General features: G+C 42.5%; 1 protein-coding gene across 1 annotated transcript; it reads right to left on the bottom strand.

Moving 5' to 3' along the window:
- Positions 1–371: 371 nt before the first annotated feature.
- Positions 372–21,734, bottom strand: LOC106612839 (TLC domain-containing protein 2). Its single transcript, XM_014214412.2, has 5 exons — positions 21,425–21,734; positions 20,966–21,048; positions 14,218–14,300; positions 2,118–2,286; positions 372–1,117 (listed from the first exon to the last, which is right to left on the bottom strand). Exons 1-5 carry the CDS (start codon positions 21,601–21,603, stop codon positions 876–878), a joined length of 756 nt encoding a protein of 251 aa, XP_014069887.1. The 5' UTR covers positions 21,604–21,734; the 3' UTR covers positions 372–875.
- Between the last annotated feature and the right edge of the window lie 721 nt (positions 21,735–22,455).

The following is a 22,455-nucleotide window of genomic DNA, read 5'->3' as shown; positions in this document are numbered from 1 at the left end:
AAAGGCACCTAAAGGACTCTCAGACCATGGAAAACAAGATTCTCTGGTCTGATGAAACAAAGATTTAACACTTTGGCCTGAACGCCAAGCATCACGTCTGGAGGAAACCTGGCACCATCCCTACGGTGAAGCATGGTGGTGGCAGCATCATGCTGTGGGGATGTTTTTCAGCGGCAGGTACTGGGAGACTAGTCAGGATCGAGGGAAAGATGAATGGAGCAAAGTACAGAGAGATCCTTGATGAAAACCTGACAAAGATGAAAACAGGACAAAGACCCTAAGCCCACAGCCAAGAGTGGCTTCGGGACAAGTCACTGAATGTCCTTGAGTGGCCCAGCTAAAGCCCGGACTAGAACCCAATCGAACATCTCTGGAGGTACCTGAAAATAGCTGTGCACCAACGCTCTCCATCCAACCTGACAGAGCTTGAAAGGATCTGCAGAGAAGAATGGGAGAAACTCCCCAAATATAGGTGTGCCAAGCTTGCAGCGTCATACCCAAGAAGACTCGAGGCTGTAATTGCTGCCAAAGGTGTTTCAACAAAGTACTGAGTAAAGGGTCTGAATACTTATGTGAATGTGATATTTAAATTAATTTGCAAAAATGACTAAACCTGTTTTGCCTTTGTCATATGGGGTATTGTGTGTAGATTGATGAGGAGAAATGTAATCCATTTTAGAATATGGTTGTAACGTATCAAAATGTGGCGAAAGTCAAGGGGTCTGTATACTTTCCAAATGCACTGTAAAACGTCAAATGTAATGAATAGTAGAATTGTATATTTTATACATGTATTTTTGGCTTTCATTCAATGGACTTTGTGTGTGTGAATTGTAAATGCCTGTACCCTAAAACAGGAGAGAGATTATCCCACACTACGTCTCCTTCTTTCCCTCTCCTTGCCCTCTACTCTCTTTAACCTCTGTGGGCATGGGTCCACTACTCTTGAGGAAGTCAGACCTCAGCAGGCGGTAGAACAGAACTATATTCATGGCGGTCATGATGGCAAGCCCTACACTCCCCGCTGTGTAGCTGAACAGGGGGATGTTGTCCCGGTTCAGGACCAGCCAGCGGGTCATCCAGGCCAGGGTGTTGATCCGGAACACCACGTAGGTACCTGGAATGATATGCGGGTTGTTACTTTCAGCACAACGTCTTAGCGCCAAGAACATATATCCTATTAAATGATATGTATTTCTATACTGAACAAAAATATAAACGCAACATTCAACAATTTCAAAGATTTTACTGAGTTACAGTTAATTTGTGGTATTCAGTCAATTTAAATAAATGCATTAGGGCCTAATCTATGGATTCCCCATGACTGTTGGTCACAGATAAAAAAAAAAAAAGGGCCTCACAATGGGCCTCGATCTCGTCATGGTATCTCTGTGCATTGAAATTGCCATCAATAAAATGCAATTGTGTTTGTTGTCCGTAGCTTATGCCTGCCCATACCATAACCCCATCGCCACCATGGGGCACGCTGCCCCACCATGGGGCACGACCACATGACGCCATACACGTGCTCTGCGGTTGTGAGGCCGGTTGGTCGTACTGCCAAATGATCTAAAACAACGTTGGAGGCGGCTTATGGTAGAGAAACAAACATTCAATTCTCTGGCAACAGCTCTGGTGAACATTCCTGTAGTCAGCATGCCAATTGCATGCTCCCTCAAAACTTGAGATATCTGTGGCATTGTGTTGTGTGACAAAACTGTACATATTAGATTGGTCTTTTAATGTCCTCAGCACAAAGGGCACCTGTGTAATGATCATTATGTTAAATCAGCTTCGTTATATGCCACATTAGTCAGGTAGATTATCTTGGCAAAGGAGAAATGCTAACTAATAGGGATGTAAACAAATTTGTACACAAAATTTCATACATTTCATATACATGTTGCGTTTATATTTTTGTTCAGTGTATATGTAATTCTGTATGTAATTATGTGGTGCTAACATTTGTATAATCTACTCACAACAGTGCTTACGACCGTTGAAATGTCATGTAAACAAACCCCTTCATGGCAACTCATGATGTGAAGTTATAGATAATGACTAGCTGTTCATTAACAATATGCTTCATCATTGAAACCTTATGAACATGACAGTACCTAGGTTGACCATGCTGTTGATGCGGTAGAGGTCGCCCGCTGCTAGGCAGGCCATGCGTAAGATCTGGCGCAGGTGGAGGAACACAGAGTTGATCTCAACCAGGAGGGCCACCACAGCAAAGCCAACGTAGCGACCGGTCAGGACGGCGATGCCGAAACAGCTGATCACCTTGGAGGAAGAAGAGGGAGAGAGAGAACGAGAGAAAGTTAGTCACTTAGTGGCAGTGATGTATTCAGGTTCTTAAATCGAGAGTTTGACTCAAGTCCTAAGTCCCAGCTTTCGAGTCCAAGTCAACTCACGAGTCCTAACATAACAAAAAAACAACTAACTCCTCTACCCAGAAATCACATGGTTTACCATCATCCCATGAGGTAGTGGTGGGATGACTGGGATCTCATGACTTAGGTCATGTCTACCATATTAACAACGGTGCAAAACGCACCACATCCCACGAGGTAGTGGTGGGATGACTGGGATCTCATGACTTAGGTCATGTCTACCATATTAACAACGGTGCAAAACGCACCCCATCCTGTGACCATCTCTGTCTGACTCACAACACTACAGTCTTTGTTTTTATGATAAATATTGTATTATTTCCAGGAAAATGTCATAGTTAGATTCTCATAACAAGCCCTTGTTTGTTTTTCCTTTATTTGATACATGCCTCTGAACGTCAAACACTATATAATTACATTGAGGAAGGTCATCATGCTTATCAAACATCTGCAAGGTCATGGTTGTGAAATTAAAGTCAGTGAGGTTACAGCATATCAGATAGTCAAAGATTTTTTATAACTAAACCAAGATAGACTGTCGTTTTCAACGTGAACAATTGAGTCATAGTGGGCAGAACAAGCAAGGAGGTGGGCAGAGCCAAGCACGAGCTAGCGAGATCTTATTAGCCCATTCTAGTATACATTTCCATATTTCCGTTAGGGAACGCCTACTCTGTGAAGTGCGTGTGTGAAATAACTCAATTCGCCTTTGCACTCCTTCTAAACAACTACATTTTTTACAACTTTGGCAAAGATTAAAGTCTATAAAATGTAGTCCGCTCTGTTCTTAACAGATTATAGTTTTAGGAACAGAAAACTGAATTGAGATTAAATGTTTCATCGATGAGAACATTTGCAGAAGGTCGGCCAAAATCCATCTTGTTCCATCTTCTCCCACTGCCGGCCACTGGGCTTCCTCTCACACCATATTTGGTAGTGAGTAGAAACGCCAAGCAGATGCTTCACATATACATCCTGTGAAATATCTGTCTCGTTGTTCTATCTGTGAGAGAATCTTTGGTAACAGGGGGTGATGTTGTAGTAGCGTACCAGAACCAATAGGTGGCACCCAGTGCCAGTCTACAATAGAGACACTATGAATGTATACATACATACTGCTCTGTTATACAACAACTTCAGGGAAATATTTTGAAAAATATTTTATTAGACTGCAGCTGTATTTTATTGTGTGTCAGAGTTTGATCAGTAAATCTCACTTCCAACTTAGTTACTGTAGCAGACTGGAGGGCAGATTTATGTTTTCCTAAAATATCCCATTCCGAAAGAACAACACCCTAGTAGTACAATGACCTCACCCTGTCCACACTGTTACTAACCCTAACCTTCTCCACACTGTTACTAACCCTAACCTTCTCCACACTGTTACTAACCCTAAACTTCTCCACACTGTTACTAACCCTAACCTTCTCCACACTGTTACTAACCCTAACCTTCTCCACACTGTTACTAACCCTAACCTTCTCCACACTGTTACTAACCCTAACCTTCTCCACACTGTTACTGACCCTAAACTTCTCCACACTGTTACTAACCCTAACCTTCTCCACACTGTCACTACTCTCCATTCAAACCACTGGATTACTCAGTCTGTCTCCCAAATGGCACCCTATTCCCAATATAGTGCACTACATGCGTGTGCACAAAAGTAGCAAACTACATAGGGAATAGGGTACCAATTGAAACGCAGACTTAGCCCCCCAGAACTAACTGTAGACCATGTTACATAGCAGTTACTGGCACACCAATGCAGCAATTTAAAGCACAAAGGTTCAAACATCCTCAATGGCTTGGTTGTGAGACTGAGCTTAACAATTAGGCAGGACCCAATGGGAGGCTTTAAGTGTGTGTGTGGCCCCAAGGGTAAGGCTGAAGTCAACGGAGGAGGTGCAGTCCCTAAACTGACATTTACATTTTAGTCCTTTAGCAGACGCTCTTATCCAGAGCGACTTACAGTAAGTAGTAAGACAAATGGTAATGTGATATACAGCACCACACACACACTGGGGTCTAGTCTAAAGGTCAGCACACGGCTAGTGGCTACCCCCTCAACAGGAATAAAAAGACAGAATGAGACGCTTACATGTAGCAACTCAAATCCAAGCATGTCTGAATAATAACACCTATTAAGCCAGACTACCAGTAGGCCAGCACTGACATGAGATACAGTATTATGTCCTCTTCCCCTTGTTTTCTAATATAGAGGCCCTAATCACATGTTGCTCTTAGTCAATAAGGTGTGTGTGACTCTCTCCCCAGAGAGAAGCCCCAGGTAAACACCCCAGTCTCTTATATATACACACTCACACTAAACCTCAAGCTGTCTTATCGTTCCTCCTGGTCACACACACACAGACATCTCCTCAGGGACACTCAAAACAGGAACCGTGGAGGTCAGATAATAGCCTTATGCAATGCCCTGATAAGAGACCTCATGGCCAGGATTCTGTTTACCTACTGTAGTTATCTATCACCTAGCAGCTCTCTCTGTAACGTCTCGTATGGTCTCTCAACGTTGATCCTTGGCATTCATTGTGTAGGCTGGTTCTCACTTCAGCTGAACATCAAGACAGACACTTGCTGTATGTATTAAGAACAACTGCTTGGTTAATTAGAACACACATTTTTGAATAACCTATTTCATAAATACTGTTAGATATTCAGTCACTATTTTGGTTACCTATCTGTGATACTTCAAATAGTAGAATTTGACCATGGATTACTGGATTACTGGTTGAAATAAAAAGCCTGCATACGGTTAGAGCATTGCGCAAGTAATTGAAAGGTTGCTAGATTGAATCCCTGAGCTGACAAGGTAAATATCTGTTGTTCTGCCCTGAAAAAGGCAGTTAACCCCACTGTTCCTAGGCCGTCATTGTAAATAAAAATGTGTTCTTAACTGACTTGCCTAGTTAAAAATAATTATTCCTGGGACAATAGACTTATCAGACTCATTGGAGATCCTAGTATGTGTGTTTATGCCTGCTTGTATGACCATGGCTTCCTTTATGATGTTTGAGGAGTGTTGTTAGTGAGCGGGATCTTCAGTAGAGCCACTGATTGTAGTTTCCTCCCTGTTCTTGGGAAGGTAGGGGGTAATCAGAGCCATGTATATAATAACTGACTATAATCATTGATATAAGTGGGTGAGAAGGCACTCACTCAATAACCCCTTACACAATCTCCACACTATACCACCTTACACAAGCTACACACTATCACCTTACACAAGCTACACACACCCTACTACTATAAAACACGTGAGATGAACTGTACATCTCTTATACAGCAGTCAGCCATTTAATACAGCAGCTGGTGGTTACAAAACCTTTATGCCTTACTATGACCCAGCGAATCAGTCAGGCCATCATCTGGAGATGGTAGTCCCAAAGCACAGAGTATATCCCAACTGACCCATCTGAACTCATCCTGAGAGAGACAGGGGGTCATCACTAGGCCCGAGCTCAGGCATGTGGCTCTTTGTGGGGTATAATTAGGACCAGAGATCATAGCCTGGGTCCTGGCTGGGTCTTGTCAGTCAACCAAATTAAATCAAATCAAACCATGAGAGGGGATGAATCCCCAAACCGTGCCCGACCGTGAGCCCCACTGGCTGGGGTTGAAGCTACTGTAATCCCCTTTCCCTTGGTCAACACAGATAAGACAGCCCCTTGGACCATTAGAATGATTCAGCATTAGCAGGCTATCCCCTGCTAAGCCAAGGTAAGGCTGGACGTCTAGCTGCTGGTAGCTTATTAACAGTGCCACAGACAGACACATAGTGGATACACACAGGGCCAGGGTGATGAGACTGCTGGCAGGGGACCCAGTCTGTGGGCACGGTGAGGTTAACCTTGTCCCTACTGTATGTGCTGCTGTGTCGTGTTCAGTAGGGTACAACGTAGCAATACGTTTTGAAACGGAAAGCAAAAATCAGCAGTAGAACCCTTGTTTCAAAAGAGTTTTCTCGTTTTGTGTATATTGAACAGGTTGGGGATAAAGGAGAAAGGGTGAAAACAGTATGTGTGAGTGTGTGTGTATTGTCTCAACCACAGTAAAGAATGGCAGATAAGGGACAGAAAGAGCCAAGATGGCCGATGTTGTTCAGGAAGAGCCAAGGTGACACACAGCAGTGGCAGACCTACGAAGGTGGAGGATAAAAACAAAAGTGGCATAGATACTCAATTTGTGGAATAACATAGAATGGACTTTGGTGTAGAAAAGCCTTTAGATGCAACTTCCTCCTACTAAGATTTGTAGGGTCATGGCCAAGATGGCAGACAAAGATAAGGCAGCAGAGAAACCAAAATGTCAGCCAGGTGTGAATGGAACAACAGAGTAGGTCCATCTTCAGAGCACCTACCTCTCTCTGAGCGGTAGAGACACACCTGGAACCAAACCTGTTCCCCTGGTTACAGATGACATGAAACCTCAGGACAAAAAAAGGCTTCCGGAGTGAATGTTGGCAGCCTGAGCAGCCTGTTCTGCAGGATAATCAGAATAATGAAATGAAGACACGCCCCACACACACACACACACACACACACACACACACACACACACACACACACACACACACACACACACACACACACACACACACACACACACACACACACACACACACACACCGCTACCATCTAGAAGGTGGAGTACAGGAGCATCAAAGCATGGACTGAGAGACTGATAAACAGCTTCCATCTCCAGGCCATCAGACTGTTAAACAGTCATCACTAGCCAGCATCTGCCCAGTACCATGCCCTACACCTTTGACATGGTCACTAGCCGGCTACCACCAGGTAATCTACACTGCACCGTAGAGACTGCTGCCCTTCATAAAAACATAACAAAAAATGGAATCACGATGGGCACTTTAATAATGTTTACATAACTTTTTACCCACTTTATATGTATATACTGTACTCTAGTCATGGCCAATCCTATATAACTACTGCTGTACATACCCTTTCTATTCATACACTGTCCATACGGTCTATATAAGGGGTCGGCAACAGGGGGACCAAAACCGGCTGCGAGTGACTGTAGTTGTATTTAGTAAATCTGTTTCCAATTATTCCCACAAATAAAAATGTAAGGTATGAGAATGTAAGGTATGAAAAGATTGTTTGAAAAATAATACATCTCTTTTTGGGGCTTAGTTGTGTTAAATTTTTTTGGGCTAAATTTACTGACTAATAATGCCACGCTCCATAGCGACCATCACACTCAAACATTTACACTGATAGCAACGGGTCAATACTGGACTCGAGTAGACAGATGGAGCCATTTCCCCTTCCCTTAGTGTAAGGGAAGTAAAAATGGGCTTGGCAAGTCTATGGTAAGGAACTAATGGGAAAGCCTATGGAAAACGTCCTGTCTTGTATAAAGCAGGGCCAGGGTGTGGTTCAGGAGAGGAAGTTTTATGTACAGTATGGGAGTGTAGCGAGGGGTCAAAGTCTACACGTAAAAGATATGTGTATGAACCATCATGTTCACACATACACACAAGCTTGCATAAACATAAACACACACATCCACGTTACATAAAATAACACGCATCCGCAGTAGAAGATACTATGATGACGCTTCTAGGGCTGATCAGGGTCAATGTCACAAGACTAAAGTTTAACAGACGACCATAGAGTTAGGAAAACCCAAAACATTATGTGTATGGTGTGTATCCATGGTTAGTAATGGTAAAAGAAAAACAAAGTTTGTCATGGAATATGTTTAGAGGTTGCTGTGACATTATTCATAATCAAGTCACTAGTCCTCACTAGTGGTTGCCAGGCAATAGGTGTGGAAGTGTGAATTGGTTTTGGTGTGTTTTTGCAGTGACTCACCTCACTATTTCTCACCTAACTGTTTCTTCTAGATGTTGATTAGTACAGAAGCTACTTCAAAAACAATGTACCTACACTATTCAGTTACCCCTTGACTGTATATGTACACTACCAGCTGTGAAACAATACACTTATCCTATGGATACTTGTGCATTACGTTTTGAGCAAATGAAAATGTTTCCATAACTACCCAGCATACGAACAAGTGTAAGTGAGCTAAATATAGGAATTCCCTTTAACACATGTTGGAATCTGGGATTATCTTTTGAGTACATCCTCTCCTCCCAAGACTACACACATTCCATAGTTGCTGGAAAACCACAGACGTACATGCTTTGGAATTCCCAGGTATCCTTCTAGCTGGCAGCTAAGTCAGGGAGGGATCTCTCTCTCTGTGGGACACACACACAAAACAAATAGAGACCGTTCCTCCTCAAGTCAGTAAAGACCAACTCCCTCATTCTCCTCCCCCTGAGCCTGTCTCTACGGTTTCTTTACGCGGCAGCTTCCTTGAAGAGCCGCATTCCTGGTTGCCATGTCAACGTCTAACAACAGTCGCTCTGTTTAAGCACATCTGGATTTTCTGCCCAACCTCTTTGGAACTGAAGGTGTTGTCATGACAATGAGGGGACCGTGGGGACAATGTGGGGTCTTTCTGACAATGTGGACACTTCATAACAATGTAGGGATGTCATGACTTCGCAGGGACTTTTTCTCTAGGGGACGTTGTTGGCATTCTTATTGTCAGGCCCTAGGCACAAAGAATATGTTTCTGTCCAATACCAGCGTACAACAAAATGTTTACAGTTCACTGTTGAGTTATTAGAATTCCTAGAAAATGTATTTACTTGCATTTTTTTGAACTTTACTCATCTGCCCTGTATGTTTTATGGTTGACTGGTTTATAGTTTAATGACTGGTTCAATCTATGTATGAATATTGGATGAGAGGGGTCTTAGATAGGCTGGTATCATTGGGTGAGTGGTTTACTGTATAGAACGACACTGAGGAATGGAAAGCTAAATGATGAAAGGGGCGGAAGCTGTCTTGAGTGGGTGGATTCGTGGGGGATGGGGTGGTGTTTTGACTGTGTGGGTGTAGGGGATATGGGGGCGGACAGCTGGGCTGAGTGTGTGTGAGAGGGGGTTCATGTGGAGACCAGATGTCTCCTGTCTGGAAACACACCAGGTGCTCTTTGGAGTGTTTCCCTGCTCCAAAGAGATGTGGCCGCAAAACACACCACGACTCTCCTGCCAAGAATCTACAGACACGTTCTCTCCCTCACCCCGCTTTCCTATCCTTCACACTCAATCTCACTCTGAATCACATTATCCTTCTCTATTGTACTACACAGTAGGTGGGTGTGGGCTTGGGAGAATGGCAGCCCAACTCAAAACTGGTGTTCTCACTATGGCTATTATAAGTTCTAATAACATTCATGCCATGACAGGGCTAAAACACCACATGAGGTAATAGCTCATAGCTCTAGGTTTAGGCGACATGTTGAAAGAGATGAATATTGCGCAAAAATAAACAGCAAGCAGTACTCCTTCTGGCTCCTCAACCCACAGAATATAACCCTGGCCAAAATGGAGTGTCTGTGTGGAGCACATGAAGTTCTTTGGAATATTTATTTTGCAAATACATTCAGCAGCCTACTATACAAATGAAATTGCTCCTGCTGGCATTGCTTCAAGTCCAGGGACATTTTTAGTGGTTTGTGAAAAGCAAACCACAATTTAACAAACAAAACAAACCACATATTACGGAAATGTATGTTAAGGAATTTACTTCCGAAGCAAATTCGATATTAAAACTCAACATGCTGTTTTGCTTTTAGAGTACACATAAGAGAGAGCAGAGGGTTGAGAATGACGAAGCAGAACGCAGGGCATGTACCACAGCTTTGGCGGCTGTTGTACTGCGGCCATATTAGACTGCGAGTCAGTGGAATCTGACAGAACGAGGGGACATGGAGAAAGACTGGTCTGCAGGAGCAGGACTATCAGGATCTGTAGAGAAGAAGCTTGGGGGAGAGAAAACAAGAGGACAGGAGAGGAAAGGAGGAGAAGAGAAGCTGGCAGGCATGACATTCCATAAGCGTCACACCACACCATAGTGACACAGCCACAGCCACCAGTGACGTCCATTATACGGCCATGCAGAAGTTCTTGTAGAACACTGAGTCTCCAAGTTAGGCCTAAGTCATGGATCCAATCGCATGACATTCTCACAGGGAGCAAGTGGAAGCATCAAGCTTCTCCAATACTGCCTGCTTATAGCAATCATCACCGTAGTAAACTGAACAGAGTTACATTCATATATTTAGGCTGGTGTTTTATGACCCTTCAAGTGAGAATGCAGAAGGGGCTTCTCCTAGACTAAGCATGGAGATGGGGTGAGAGAACCTGAGGGAGGATCAAGGAGGGTAGACTGGGTTCCCAATATGGCAGCAGTAGTAGACAGGGCAGATACAGGATGTAGGGGAACGGATAAGATAGTAGATCTCAATGATGGAACACAGCAGTCCAAGTATCAGTTAGAGGGTAGCGCATGACACTCGTTTCCCTACCAGCACTAAGCACTACTAATAAGCAAACTCAATTATGCGTAACGAGACAGGGATGAGGGAAATGGCAAACACACTGTGGAAACCTTCAAAAACATCTGACAGTCAGAGAACGTTTGAACTGAGAGCGTAGCTATAGAGAGTTCATTTATAAAAGCAACTAGAGTCAAATGACATCTTCCCTGCTGATCTACATATCTTAAATGAACTGTATTAGATGCAATGCCATTTTCAAAATGTTTTTTTCATTAACTTCTGCAGCAGTTCTCTAGCATCTACTCACCCGTGTTCATAGCGACCTTAATATTTCCAAATATCATTGCCAACTGGGGCAGCACACGGGGAGGAGAAGGGAGTGTTTTATGGTAAATTATTCCTTGTTTTTCCATGAACCAAGTCGAAGGCAGTGGCAGCTCCAAAAATGTTGCTGAAACTACAGCAGAAAAACCCCTTGAAACAAAAAGCATCCCTGACAACTTCTACAGTTTTGTAAACGCAAATCTGGTGTTTGTCAGAATGTCTGTCCATTTCGTTTTGATTCCAGACACTTATAAAGCCCTTATATCTTCTGTTATGAATCTTCATTATGCTCATACATATTTTACAGTATCTTCTCAGTCAGATCTGAGTGGGGCGGTGCTGTGTTGATACAGGTGCCCTATTTCTGGCACAGACAGTTTCCCAAAGGAAGGAAGGGGTCAGTGGTTGTTTGGCTATACTAGGGGACTCTGTGTTGCTCTGTGTCAAACTGCCAGTGGTGTACCCATATGTCATTGTAAGAGAACTCCCGCCTTTCTTACCCAGCAAGCTCCACTTAAGTGGAAAAAATCCCCAAGTTTCCATGGAATGTTTGACAGCTTATCCACCCCCAGTTATTAAGACTGGGTCATGTTCACTAGACATGAAATGGTGGAAAACGGGCTGAAACTGGGAGGTAGCCTTCTATCTGAACTTGTCCAATAAGAAACCCTAGTTTATGTTTTCCATTGCACATCGTTTTGACCCATTTTGCTACGATATGCCCTGATGAATACGAACCCTGGTCGACGACTACTGGAACTACTACTACAGCTTTGCCTTATTAACTCTTTAGCGTTGGTCCTTAGCTTGAGTCTTTACTGTTGTTAAGTCTGCAGTTCAGAGAAACCCCTCTACAGGATTACAAAGTGAGTGACTGTAACCAACATTACTTTCAGAGGATGAGGATGGGGTACGCCAAACTAAGGCGGTGTTTGCCGCAAACCGTAGAAATTGTCAACAAGACATTAGCAAAGACCAACAAAATGATCCATTGAGGTCTCAGATTCAGAAAGAGAGTTTCTCTCCCTTTACTTCGACCCAAAATCACAAAACAATGTTCTTATTTATCAATACTGCCAGGCCCAGAATCCAGCAGTAAACACCAGGGGAAGGAGGAAAAGAGAGAGTGAGAGCGAGGAGAGAAGGAGAGAGAGAATAAAGAAAGACTGATAGGGAGATAAATAAAAAGAGAGGATGGGAGCGGGAAAAAGAAAGGGATCACAACACAGAGAAAAAGGGGGATGTGAGAGAAGGAGAGGAAAAGTGGAAGTCATAGTTCCTCCCAGGCCACAGCCATGGACGGTCTGTCAACACTCATCCAGACTTCCTCCTTCTCCTGTCCTGAATGGAGCTTCCAGCAAATAAAAGGAGCAAAGAGCAACAACAACAAAACCTCAGAATGGGGGACTGACTGGCTGTCTGGCTGGCTGCTGGCCCTGGGAGAGGAGAGGATGAGAACCATAGGGTGACATCAGGGGAGCTGGGAGTCCAGGAAGGGATTGAGCCAAAATACACTGGTTCACTAACCTTCCAGGGCCAGAAGCAGGTGGAGCTGCCTGACAAGCTGAGCTGAATCCAGTCAGTCAGCCAGTCAGTCAGTTTAGATATGGAGCTGCCTGGCAGGGTGAGTCCAGTCAGTCAGTCAGTTTAGATATGCAGGACTTGCCCTGGACAGTGTTGATACATTGACGACGAACAGCCAGCTGTGAGTCATACATACACATGAGAGGCTGAGTGTGAATACTGTACTGCTCACCAGCATGTGTGCGAGGGATACTGAGACACACACTTATAGAGGCTCACACATGTAAACAGGCATGTGCCCACATACATGAAGTATATAAGTAAGAAATCTATGAGACAGGCAGACAGAGACCAACACCACAAAATCCTTGAAAGGCAGGTGCAAACCTACACAAATCATCTTCTATCCACTCATCTAAAAATGTACATCAACATCCCAAACAGGTCCTCAAACAAAAAGGTCTTCAAAAGCTCAGCATTGCCATGGAAATGGGTCAGGCAGAAGACCATTGGCGCATGTCATGGTCAGTTTAGCATTTTACACCTCAATGGTTAAGGTTAGGATGGGGGGAGGGAATAACTGATCCTAGATCTGTTGCCAATAGGCAACTTTATTCCCTGAGGTAAAGCCTCGAGCAGCATTCTACAAAGATGAGACATCAATTCTCAAGGGAATGAGAACAAGACCATCAGGTCTTTCTCAAGTACACTGGTAAACAATGAACACTTTTCTCAAAGGACAATGATGAACAATGAGCATTTCTCTTCACCAGGTGCTCTCATTTGAGGCCTATTACGTAGTACTGGAGCTGTCTAGCTTTGATGGGAAAGAGAACGATAATGAGGGGTAGTTCCTAGCTACTGTGACCGATGGGGTTAGAACAGATTTTCTGAGGGACAGAAGAGCACATTAGCCTGCTAAGCTAAAGTCTAGGCATTGACTTAGGGAGCCAATGCAACTCATCAGGTCTCTGGCAAATTTACTCATCATGCGAGCGTGGTTGCCCAAAGACCTCTGCTCCACTGGCGTGCCTGGGGGTTGACATCCTCAAGGGGATGTCTGACAGGTTAGGAGCCTGATGAGGAATGCTAGCTGGACAAGGTTAACAGTCAGGTTCTGATACGTCTTCATTTCTTGTTCTTCTTTCAATTTTTGATTATGTGATTATTGTTATTGTATTGCTATATATTGCTGCATTGTCGGAGCTAGAGAGATAACCATTTTTCTGCACCTGTGATGCCATCTGCAAAACTGTGCAAGCAACCAATAAAATGTGATTTGATCTATGCTGTATGCTAACAGGGGCCAATGACTGTGGTGGTTTTATGTGTAAAATGTGTGTGCACTGTTTCAGTATTCTCTGGTGGGTGTGTTAGCTAGATAATAAGGTTGAGACAGGAGATTCTAGGCTGGGTTTCACCTAACTGCTGATACAGGGTCAGATATTTACCATCCCCCTAATGATCAAGGTTATGGTGAGTGAGGTAAGGTAACCTGATCCTAGATCTGTGGTTGTACACAACGGGTACCTCAAACCTCCTAGATGCTACCAGGAGGACCACTTACCACTGTGTGATGGAATAGGAGCTCCCATGACAGGATCATCTTCTGGTTGACCACCATATCAAGGAAGTCATAGATGAAGTAACCTGTTGAACAAAACATAGAAAACGCATATTCTAGCTTAGAACCAAAACAAAGGAATGGAGATCGATAGAACAAAGGATTTTTCAGTGGAGGACCATTTGGCATTTCATGTATATTTAGTGGGGACACCTCTTGCCAGTCGCTTCCATGACGAAACCAAGGATGGTAACCAAGATGTCAGTTAGAGAACGCTATTTATATCAGTCCTCTGCTATGGGTGTAACCATGGAGACGGCTTTTCAGAATGGTGTAAAAATAATGAAGAGTTAAAGATAGTCGGGCGCATGTGTGTAGGAGAGGAGGTCCTCCTCTAGGGCAGACTAGAATTAACCCCAGTCTGTGTTCCTACTACATATTCCACTTGACATTCAATACCAAAAAGCTTCTGTAAATATAGTGATGAGATGTGCACCTTGAGAGCATCCTCAGTTGCTGCAGTATATGACAAACACACGCTGAAGAAACAACTGATGTTTACTTAACCAAATCGTCCAAATTGAATCCCAAAAATAATTCTCACTGTGCATTGGGAATCGATTTTGACTGAATAGGAGCCATAATATTAGATTTTTTAAATGTGTAATCCATTCATCTTTTATCATTCCTAGTGTATAAAGAAAAGCCATTTTACAACCAGTGAAGACAAGCAACCTAGGTCAAGCGTTCACATTATCGAACCATGGTAGCATGTGACCAACACTCTGTCGGTTGGCCTTCCAACAGGCTCTCTTATCATTATGACACTGACAGTGTTTCATAAGGATTCATTGGTTCTGTCTCTCTCTGCCCCTCTCTCCCTCTGTGAGTCTCTCTCTTTCCCCCTTTCTCCCTCTCTCTCCCCCTGCCCCTGTCCTTCTGCCCCAGTCTCTCACCTGTCTAACACCACACGTGGCTGAAAAAGTTCTGAGTAGTCTTTAAATACGACAGCAGCATAGCTCTATATGTTGTCACAATGGGGACTGGAGCCAAACTCTTCCGTTCTGTGGGTTTTGGGCAGTGACAGTCCAACGACATGGCGATCAAACACAACTTGTCTTTATACTGGCTGACAGCCAAACCATGGAATGTTTGGTTCTTGAGATGGTAACTAATAATACAGAAGTCTACTGAAATAGTTATTATCAGAAAATCTTTGTGACTGATCACGGATTCTCAAAACAAAAATATTTTTGAATGAAAAGAACGACACACCCAATAGGAGAGGGGCACTTCATGAGTGTCATGTTCGGTGTCTAACACCGCGTTTACCTTTGGTCAGCCTGGGAGGGTACCTAATGTAACTGTTCTGCATTCCAAAACGTCAACACCTTTGCCTTGGCCTGACATCATCAACTTGGCCCACAAACCGAGTCCCAGGCTAGTGTTTGTTTGGTCAATCAGAGCAAAAAAACAAACATTGTCAATATGGCCTCCGAACATATAGTGGATTTCACTATGTGGCCAAACTGCCATGTTGAAATTGCCTATAGTGAAAATACTTTATCTTTCCGGCTTTGCATTGTGGCCTGATAGAGACAAGCATACTATAGGCTCAGTGTCACGGTCACGCCACATTGTTGTAGGCAGGGCCCAGAGGATGCACCATCCTTACCTTCCTCACCCTGACTCCCTTCTCTGTTACAGATGGCATTTGACCCGGGCAGGCTGCTGTGGCATAAATCAACAGCCTTCTTCTCAGGCGCTACGGCCCATTCTAGGGTCACGTGATCTACGGGGGTAGGTCCGGAGCGGTGCCTGGGACGAAGCAACATAATGCCCCACCATTGATTCTAGAACTCTGGCAAAACACTGGCAGGCAGCATTAAGGGGTGGGTGGGATTCTCTAGGAGAATGCTAACAATCCTTGGAATTCTAAGGGAGCCCTTGTTGGAGCCCTTGTTAGCCAGGCACATATCCAATAAATTAGCAGTATATAGCATGGCATGCAGTCATTTAAATGAGCTCATGCCATTGGGGAAACAATACACTAGCCAATTAGAGTCAAAGTCAAAATAGAGGAAGTTGTATTTAAAGGAGCTGTACTGCTGGGGTTTACTCTAAGCTTGGCGTAAAGATTTTGTCCATCTAGCCGAGACTCCTAAAAATGTGAAAGCTATGGTCTGGTTTGACTTGTGCTGCAGGCTTAATTCTCATTCTACAGAGCAATTTTAGCTGTCAGACACGTGAAGCGTGTTGGGGAGATTGGGGGAGAGATCAGTGGAAGGGTATAGGCTGCCTGACACACACACAGTATTGTTCGAAATCACCTGAGAGATAGACATGGTCAGGTGGCAAGTCAGTCCAGTGTGTCCATCCACACAATTTCATAGTTGCCTTATAATGGTCCTCACAGAGCATTGTGACAGTTAACCATACAAATAATAGAAAATGGCCATATGAATGCATCAGTAACCACAAGCAACAGTTACAAAACAATTTAGCCACAATTAAGGGAGTCCAGCTCCTCAGTGAATTGGTGTGGCATAACATGTCAGGATCAATCCATGACCATCTATAGAGGATATACATGTCGTTGAAGGTGGTGTGTGTTCCACATCGCAGTGCCACTGTTGTTGATGGTCTAATCTGTTGATCCAGCCAGCTTCAGTAAGCCTAGTGTGTCATAGTGCTGATATCGGATCAGGTCTCCCCTGTCTATATAATATTATTCATTATGATCTAAATTAAGGCAAAACTGATACGAGACCAGCACCCCTACTTTGAGACTATGAATACAGGGCCTGGTGTTGCAGGTTAGAATATAGGCAAAACCTTTTCTGCTTTTTTCCCCTCATTGTGTCACATTACAAACATGAGTTTGTAGAGTCTGGCTCCCACACTGCTTCAAATCAAATCGTAATAGTCACATGCACTGAATACAACAGGTGAAGGTAGAGCTTACAGTGAAATGCTTACATACAAGCCCCTAACCAACAATGCAGTTTAAAAAATATACGAATAACAATAAGAAATAAAAGTAACAAATTATCAAAGAGCAGCAGCAGAATAACAATAGCAAGAGTATATACGGGGGTACCGGTACAGAGTCAATGTGCAGGGACACCGGTTAGTCAAGGTAATTGAGGTAATATGTACAACTAGGTTGAGTTATTAAAGTGTCACGTTCATGTGTATAGACGGACCAAGGCGCAGCGTGAGTAGCATTCCACATCATTTATTACAAAACAACAAAGAATAAACGAATCGTGACGACAATGCAGTGCTAACAGGCAACTAAACATAAACAATATCCCATAACCCACAGGTGGAAAAAAACGCTACTTAAGTATGATCCCCAATTAGAGACAACGATAGCCTCTAATTGGGAATCACACCAAAACACCAACATAGAAAAAACAAACTAGAAGCCCACATAGAAAATATAAACTTGACTAAACCCCTAGTCACGCCCTGACCTACTTTACCATAGAAAATAAATGTAAATGTAAATGTAAAATAAAGGCTTTCTATGGTCAGGACGTGACATAAAGTGACTATGCATAGATAATAACAGATAGTAGCAGAGGTGTAAAAGAGGGGGTGGGGGTGCAAATAGTCCTGGTAGCCACTTGACTAGATGTTCAGGAGTCTTATGGCTTGGGGGTAGAAGCTGTTTAGAAGCCTCTTGGATCTAGACTTGGCGCTCCGGTACCGCTTCACCAGCCCTTCCAAAAGTATCAGTATAATTTGTTTTATCATTATTATTGTATATCATTGTTATTATTGTAGACCTATTTATCAATCTAAACCAGTTCTTCAAAGCTGCAATATGTAACTTTTTGGGCGACCCAACCAAATTCGCATATAAATGTGAGAGTTATAGATCTCATTGAAAGCAAGCCTAAAACACGGTAGATCTGCTATATGGGCGCTATTTCTATGCTTCCAATTCTTACATTTAGTTTTTGCTTCTTTTACTTTCGGTTTTGTACACCAGCTTCAAAACAGCTTAAAATACAATATTTTTGTTTATGAGAAATATATTTCACAGTGGTTCAGATGGGACATTGATTCTCTACACTATACTTGCTTGTTTTATCACATAAACTGAAATTAGGCAAACTATTAGAATTTTAGCAACCAGGAAATGCCGGATTTTTGCATAGTGCATCTTTAAATATGCAAAGTGTGTTTTGTTTTATTCTGTTGAGACATTTGTTGGCTAAATTAAGTTCAATCTGTCTTTAATTGTGTGCTCCGTATTTAGTTTAATAAGATATGTTATAAGTAGGCCTGTTGTAAAATAAATATAATTAGACTATTGCTGTTATTTCTTGGGTAGGGTAGGCACTAGCCTTTCTTGGTAATTGCTGCAATATAGCATGTTCATAACTTTTCTGAAGGTTTAAACCAGTTCACAAGTGTTCTGTTTGATTCTGTTGAGCCATTTTCTTTGGACACATTCATTTCCAACTGCAATGTTGTTTGCCAAGATCTGACAGGCAACAGGTAGCCTAGTGGTTAAGAGCATTGGGCCAGTAACTGAAAGGTCAATGGTTCAAATCCCCTAAATGACTTGATGAAAAATCTGCCAGTGTGCCCTTGAGCAAGACACTTAATCCTAATTGCTCTGGATAAGAGCGTCTACTAAAATGTATTAATATCCTGATTATATTTTCCCTATAAACAACGGCTTTACTTTTTATATTACCTTGATAAAGTTCAGAAACTTGTGAAGGTTTTGTGTGGCTATTAGCCTATTATACTGCAGTCCTATGATATGAAGGCAGTGCGCACTGGCGCTCCAACTGACTCTGACATTTGAATTTGAGGTGAGGAAGAATGTTTTATACCTACAAGAGTTACTCCTGTAATCTAACAATATAATGCTTATCTTTATAGAACATATTCTGATCGAAAAATAATGAATTATCCTCCTTCTGTACACCTATATATGTATAGCAGACGCAGTAGCGTATCTGACAAGGATAAAGACCTGCATGTTGGTCATAGCATGCCGCCGGCATAACTCTCTCTCTTTAGGGCGAAGTTTCTCTTCATTTTTATTTATTTTTTAAATATTAATACCACAGTAGACACCTAAGCCTATAGGCCTATGCATCCCTTACGCTGATGCATTTAGTGCTCAATTCTCTGACAGCTGAACCGTGAGGGGGACAATTGATGCTTTAGGAAAGTAAAAACCCACAACGAAACACAAGGAATAGTGTTTTTGTAAGTTGTTATAGGCGGTTTTTAAAGACATGTAAATGTGGCTTATTTGGCTAATGTCCCTCATTGAGAACTCCTGAGTGGCGCAGCGGTCAAAGGCACTGCATCTCAGTGCAAGAGGCGTCACTGCAGTACCTGGTTTGAATTCAGGCAGCATCACATCCGGCCGTGATTGGGAGTCCCATAGAGCGGCGCACAATTGGCCCAGCGTCGTCTGGGTTTGGCCCGGGGTAGGCCATCATTGTAATTAAGAATTTATTCTTAACTGACTTGCTTAGTTAAATAAAAAAAATAAAACATTGATTGTGCTGGCTGCGTGGGTGGGCATCCGAATAGGTTATGAACCCAGTGCATATGGATGACCGGTACATTTCTCAAATGTTCGATACATTAAAATCTTCCTAGTCACTTGTCCGGCGCCGAATCTTCATAACAGAAACCCTGATATATAGTATAGGGTACAGTAGGGTACAAAATAAACTTTCCAGTAACTGACTCAATTATGAAGATGAAGGATAGGCTACTCACCGGTGATGGCTGATGTGCTTGTGCCAATATCTCAAGATAAGCTACTTTGAAAAGCAGTGCTGTTCGCTCAGAATCGCTCAAAAGTTGAGAAATAAACTTCTACAGACAGATTAGTATTCTCTTTTCACCAGTAGGCATTTGCTTTCCAAACGGTAGGGCTACGTTTTTCTCGTGATTGTATTTTGAAATTTGTGAAATGCTTACTGACAGCCGTAACCAACCACAGAAATATAATTAATAGATGGATGGCAGCTCTCATTCAAGTCAGGACTGACAGCAATTGCTAGTGTAGCCATGAGTTTAACAGTCAAAGTCCCAAAATCCTTCTATGGATTATATCTATTTGTATTTATTATGGTTCCCCATTAGCTGCTATAAAAATAAATAGAGTTGCACACTCTATAAATAAACTCCCCATTAGCTGCTGCCAGCTACTCTTCCTGGGGTCCAGACACATTAAGGCACATCACACAATTAACAAAAACTTTTCTTAATAAAAGTACATCATATAACATCATTAACGCACTACATATTTACAACAAAATGTATAATACCACCATATAACAATATAAAAATATACATGTGTGTATAGTGTGAGTGCCTGCGTGTGTTTGTCTCAATCAGTCGGCGTTGGCCACACCCGAACAAGCTGTTATATATTTGGCGGGTGTATTGGTGAAATTGCAGCCTTCCCAACTGTACGTGCCTGTCATAAAACTTAATCTACTGCTATTTTTTTTGAAGTTATTGACCCCCTGTAGCTAAATTAAGCTCTCTGGTGTAGTATTTTGAATAATTTGATTCATGTCTGTTTAGACAAGAGTAATATCATTTTGGAGGAAATTATTTGTTATAACCTAATTTTGGCAAAATTATTTTAAATTATCAGGGGGAGCTGCAGCACCTCCAGCACCCCTACTTCCTGTGGCTACGTGTGGACAGTTCACACAGCCCTTCCCTTTACCTCTGCCCATCCACACACACTCACCGATTGATACAGAAACCAACGCATGCGAGAACACAGAATGGGTTCCTATCAAATCTTCGGCCATCTGTGGGTGTACGAAAAAGCTGTAGGGGAAGAATAGACAAATTCATTTGAGATAATAAGCAGGATATTTTATTCAAAACAATTACTTTTTTATTATTATTGGGAGAGAAATTGACAGAATTAGAACAGTGAAAATATGTGTAGGCTAGATAAAAGTAGAATCTGAAGCATTTTATATGACCATAGATTCATTGATTTAACATTTCACAATTCAGTCCAGAACAAAACATTGTCCACATTATTCCGTTACCTTATCCGACAAAAATCAACATATAAAAATGTATTATAAAACCTATTATATCAGTTACTAGTCTGTAACGTATAAGCTTTTAGTAGGCTAATTGAAAACAATGTATCTTTACATTTTATGCATCATGGCAGTGGAAAACGACTCACCACAGTACAGCCCATATCCCAGTTATCAGACTGTGTGTGAAAGATGTGCATACATTTCTCCATTTCCAGGCGTTTCTGCAAGCAGACTCAGGTATAGGGAGTTTACTGACACCACAGTTGACAAGTTTAAAAAATCCAATAGAGCCACCCGCCGTCAAAAGCACTGAATTCAACTCCATGGCCACGACCAACTCCTGTCTGTGTCTTTCTCCACTTGAAGAATTCAACGTCTGAAAATTCGCGCGCTGTAGTTGTTCAAGACCTGACGCGCTCGCTCTCTCTGCTCGCGACTGATATTTAGCTGTCAAAGCGGGCGCAGCTACACTCATTGAAGTATGCGTCATGAATTTATCACCCCGCCTCTGTTCATTCATAAAGCGTTATGGGAATAGTTTTTTCATGAAATGTACCAGACAAAATAGACGCACGTTGATTTTTGTGTTGAAAAGGGCGACTTCTTGTGGTCATGGTAGATATTAGGCCACACAATTGATTTTGTAACTCCTGTATACTGTATGTGATTAGTGGTCATTGCATACATGACCGCTAATTAGGCTACTACTCAGAATATGACATATGTATTTTGTGTAGTAGTTATAATTGCTCCCTCATCCATATTGACTCCTTATTTTCCTAATCTATTAGGCATATCCTCCATAAATTACATTTATTTGGAATTTACATGTATGGTTGTGCATGGACTGATAGGCATAAAATCCAGTAGACTACAATATTCAGTGGGCTATGACAGGGTTTCCCAAACTCAGTCCTTGGGCCCATACTGGTTGCAACCAACTCAGTTGGTTATTTGAATCAGCTGTGTAGTGCTAGGGCAAAAACCAAAACGTGCACCCACGTGTTTGGGAAACCCTGCCCTAGTAGGCTATGTTCTTGTAACATCATGCTGACCGACAAGCCCGTCACAGGCATCAGTTACCATGTGTTGTACTTAAGCAATAAGCCCCGAGGAGGTGTGGGGTATGACTGTATGGATTATATAGCTATGTTATTTTATTGCAACCCGCCTACAC

This window comes from Salmo salar, chromosome ssa09, assembly GCF_905237065.1.
Source record: "Salmo salar chromosome ssa09, Ssal_v3.1, whole genome shotgun sequence".
Taxonomy (NCBI): Eukaryota; Metazoa; Chordata; class Actinopteri; order Salmoniformes; family Salmonidae; genus Salmo; species Salmo salar.
Note: the sequence above shows the minus strand (reverse complement) of the source record. Positions and strands in the feature narration are given on the sequence as shown.

Bases quoted from the DNA above. Each gene is read 5' to 3' on its own strand.
- LOC106612839 (XM_014214412.2), bottom strand. From the start codon at position 21,603: ATGGAGTTGAATTCAGTGCTTTTGACGGCGGGTGGCTCTATTGGATTT. The intron at 14,301-20,965 runs GTGAGTGTGTGT...TTTGTTCAACAG, and splicing joins GTTGGTTTCTGTATCAATCG to GTTACTTCATCTATGACTTC. The intron at 1,118-2,117 runs GTACTGTCATGT...ATATCATTCCAG, and splicing joins CAACAGCATGGTCAACCTAG to GTACCTACGTGGTGTTCCGG.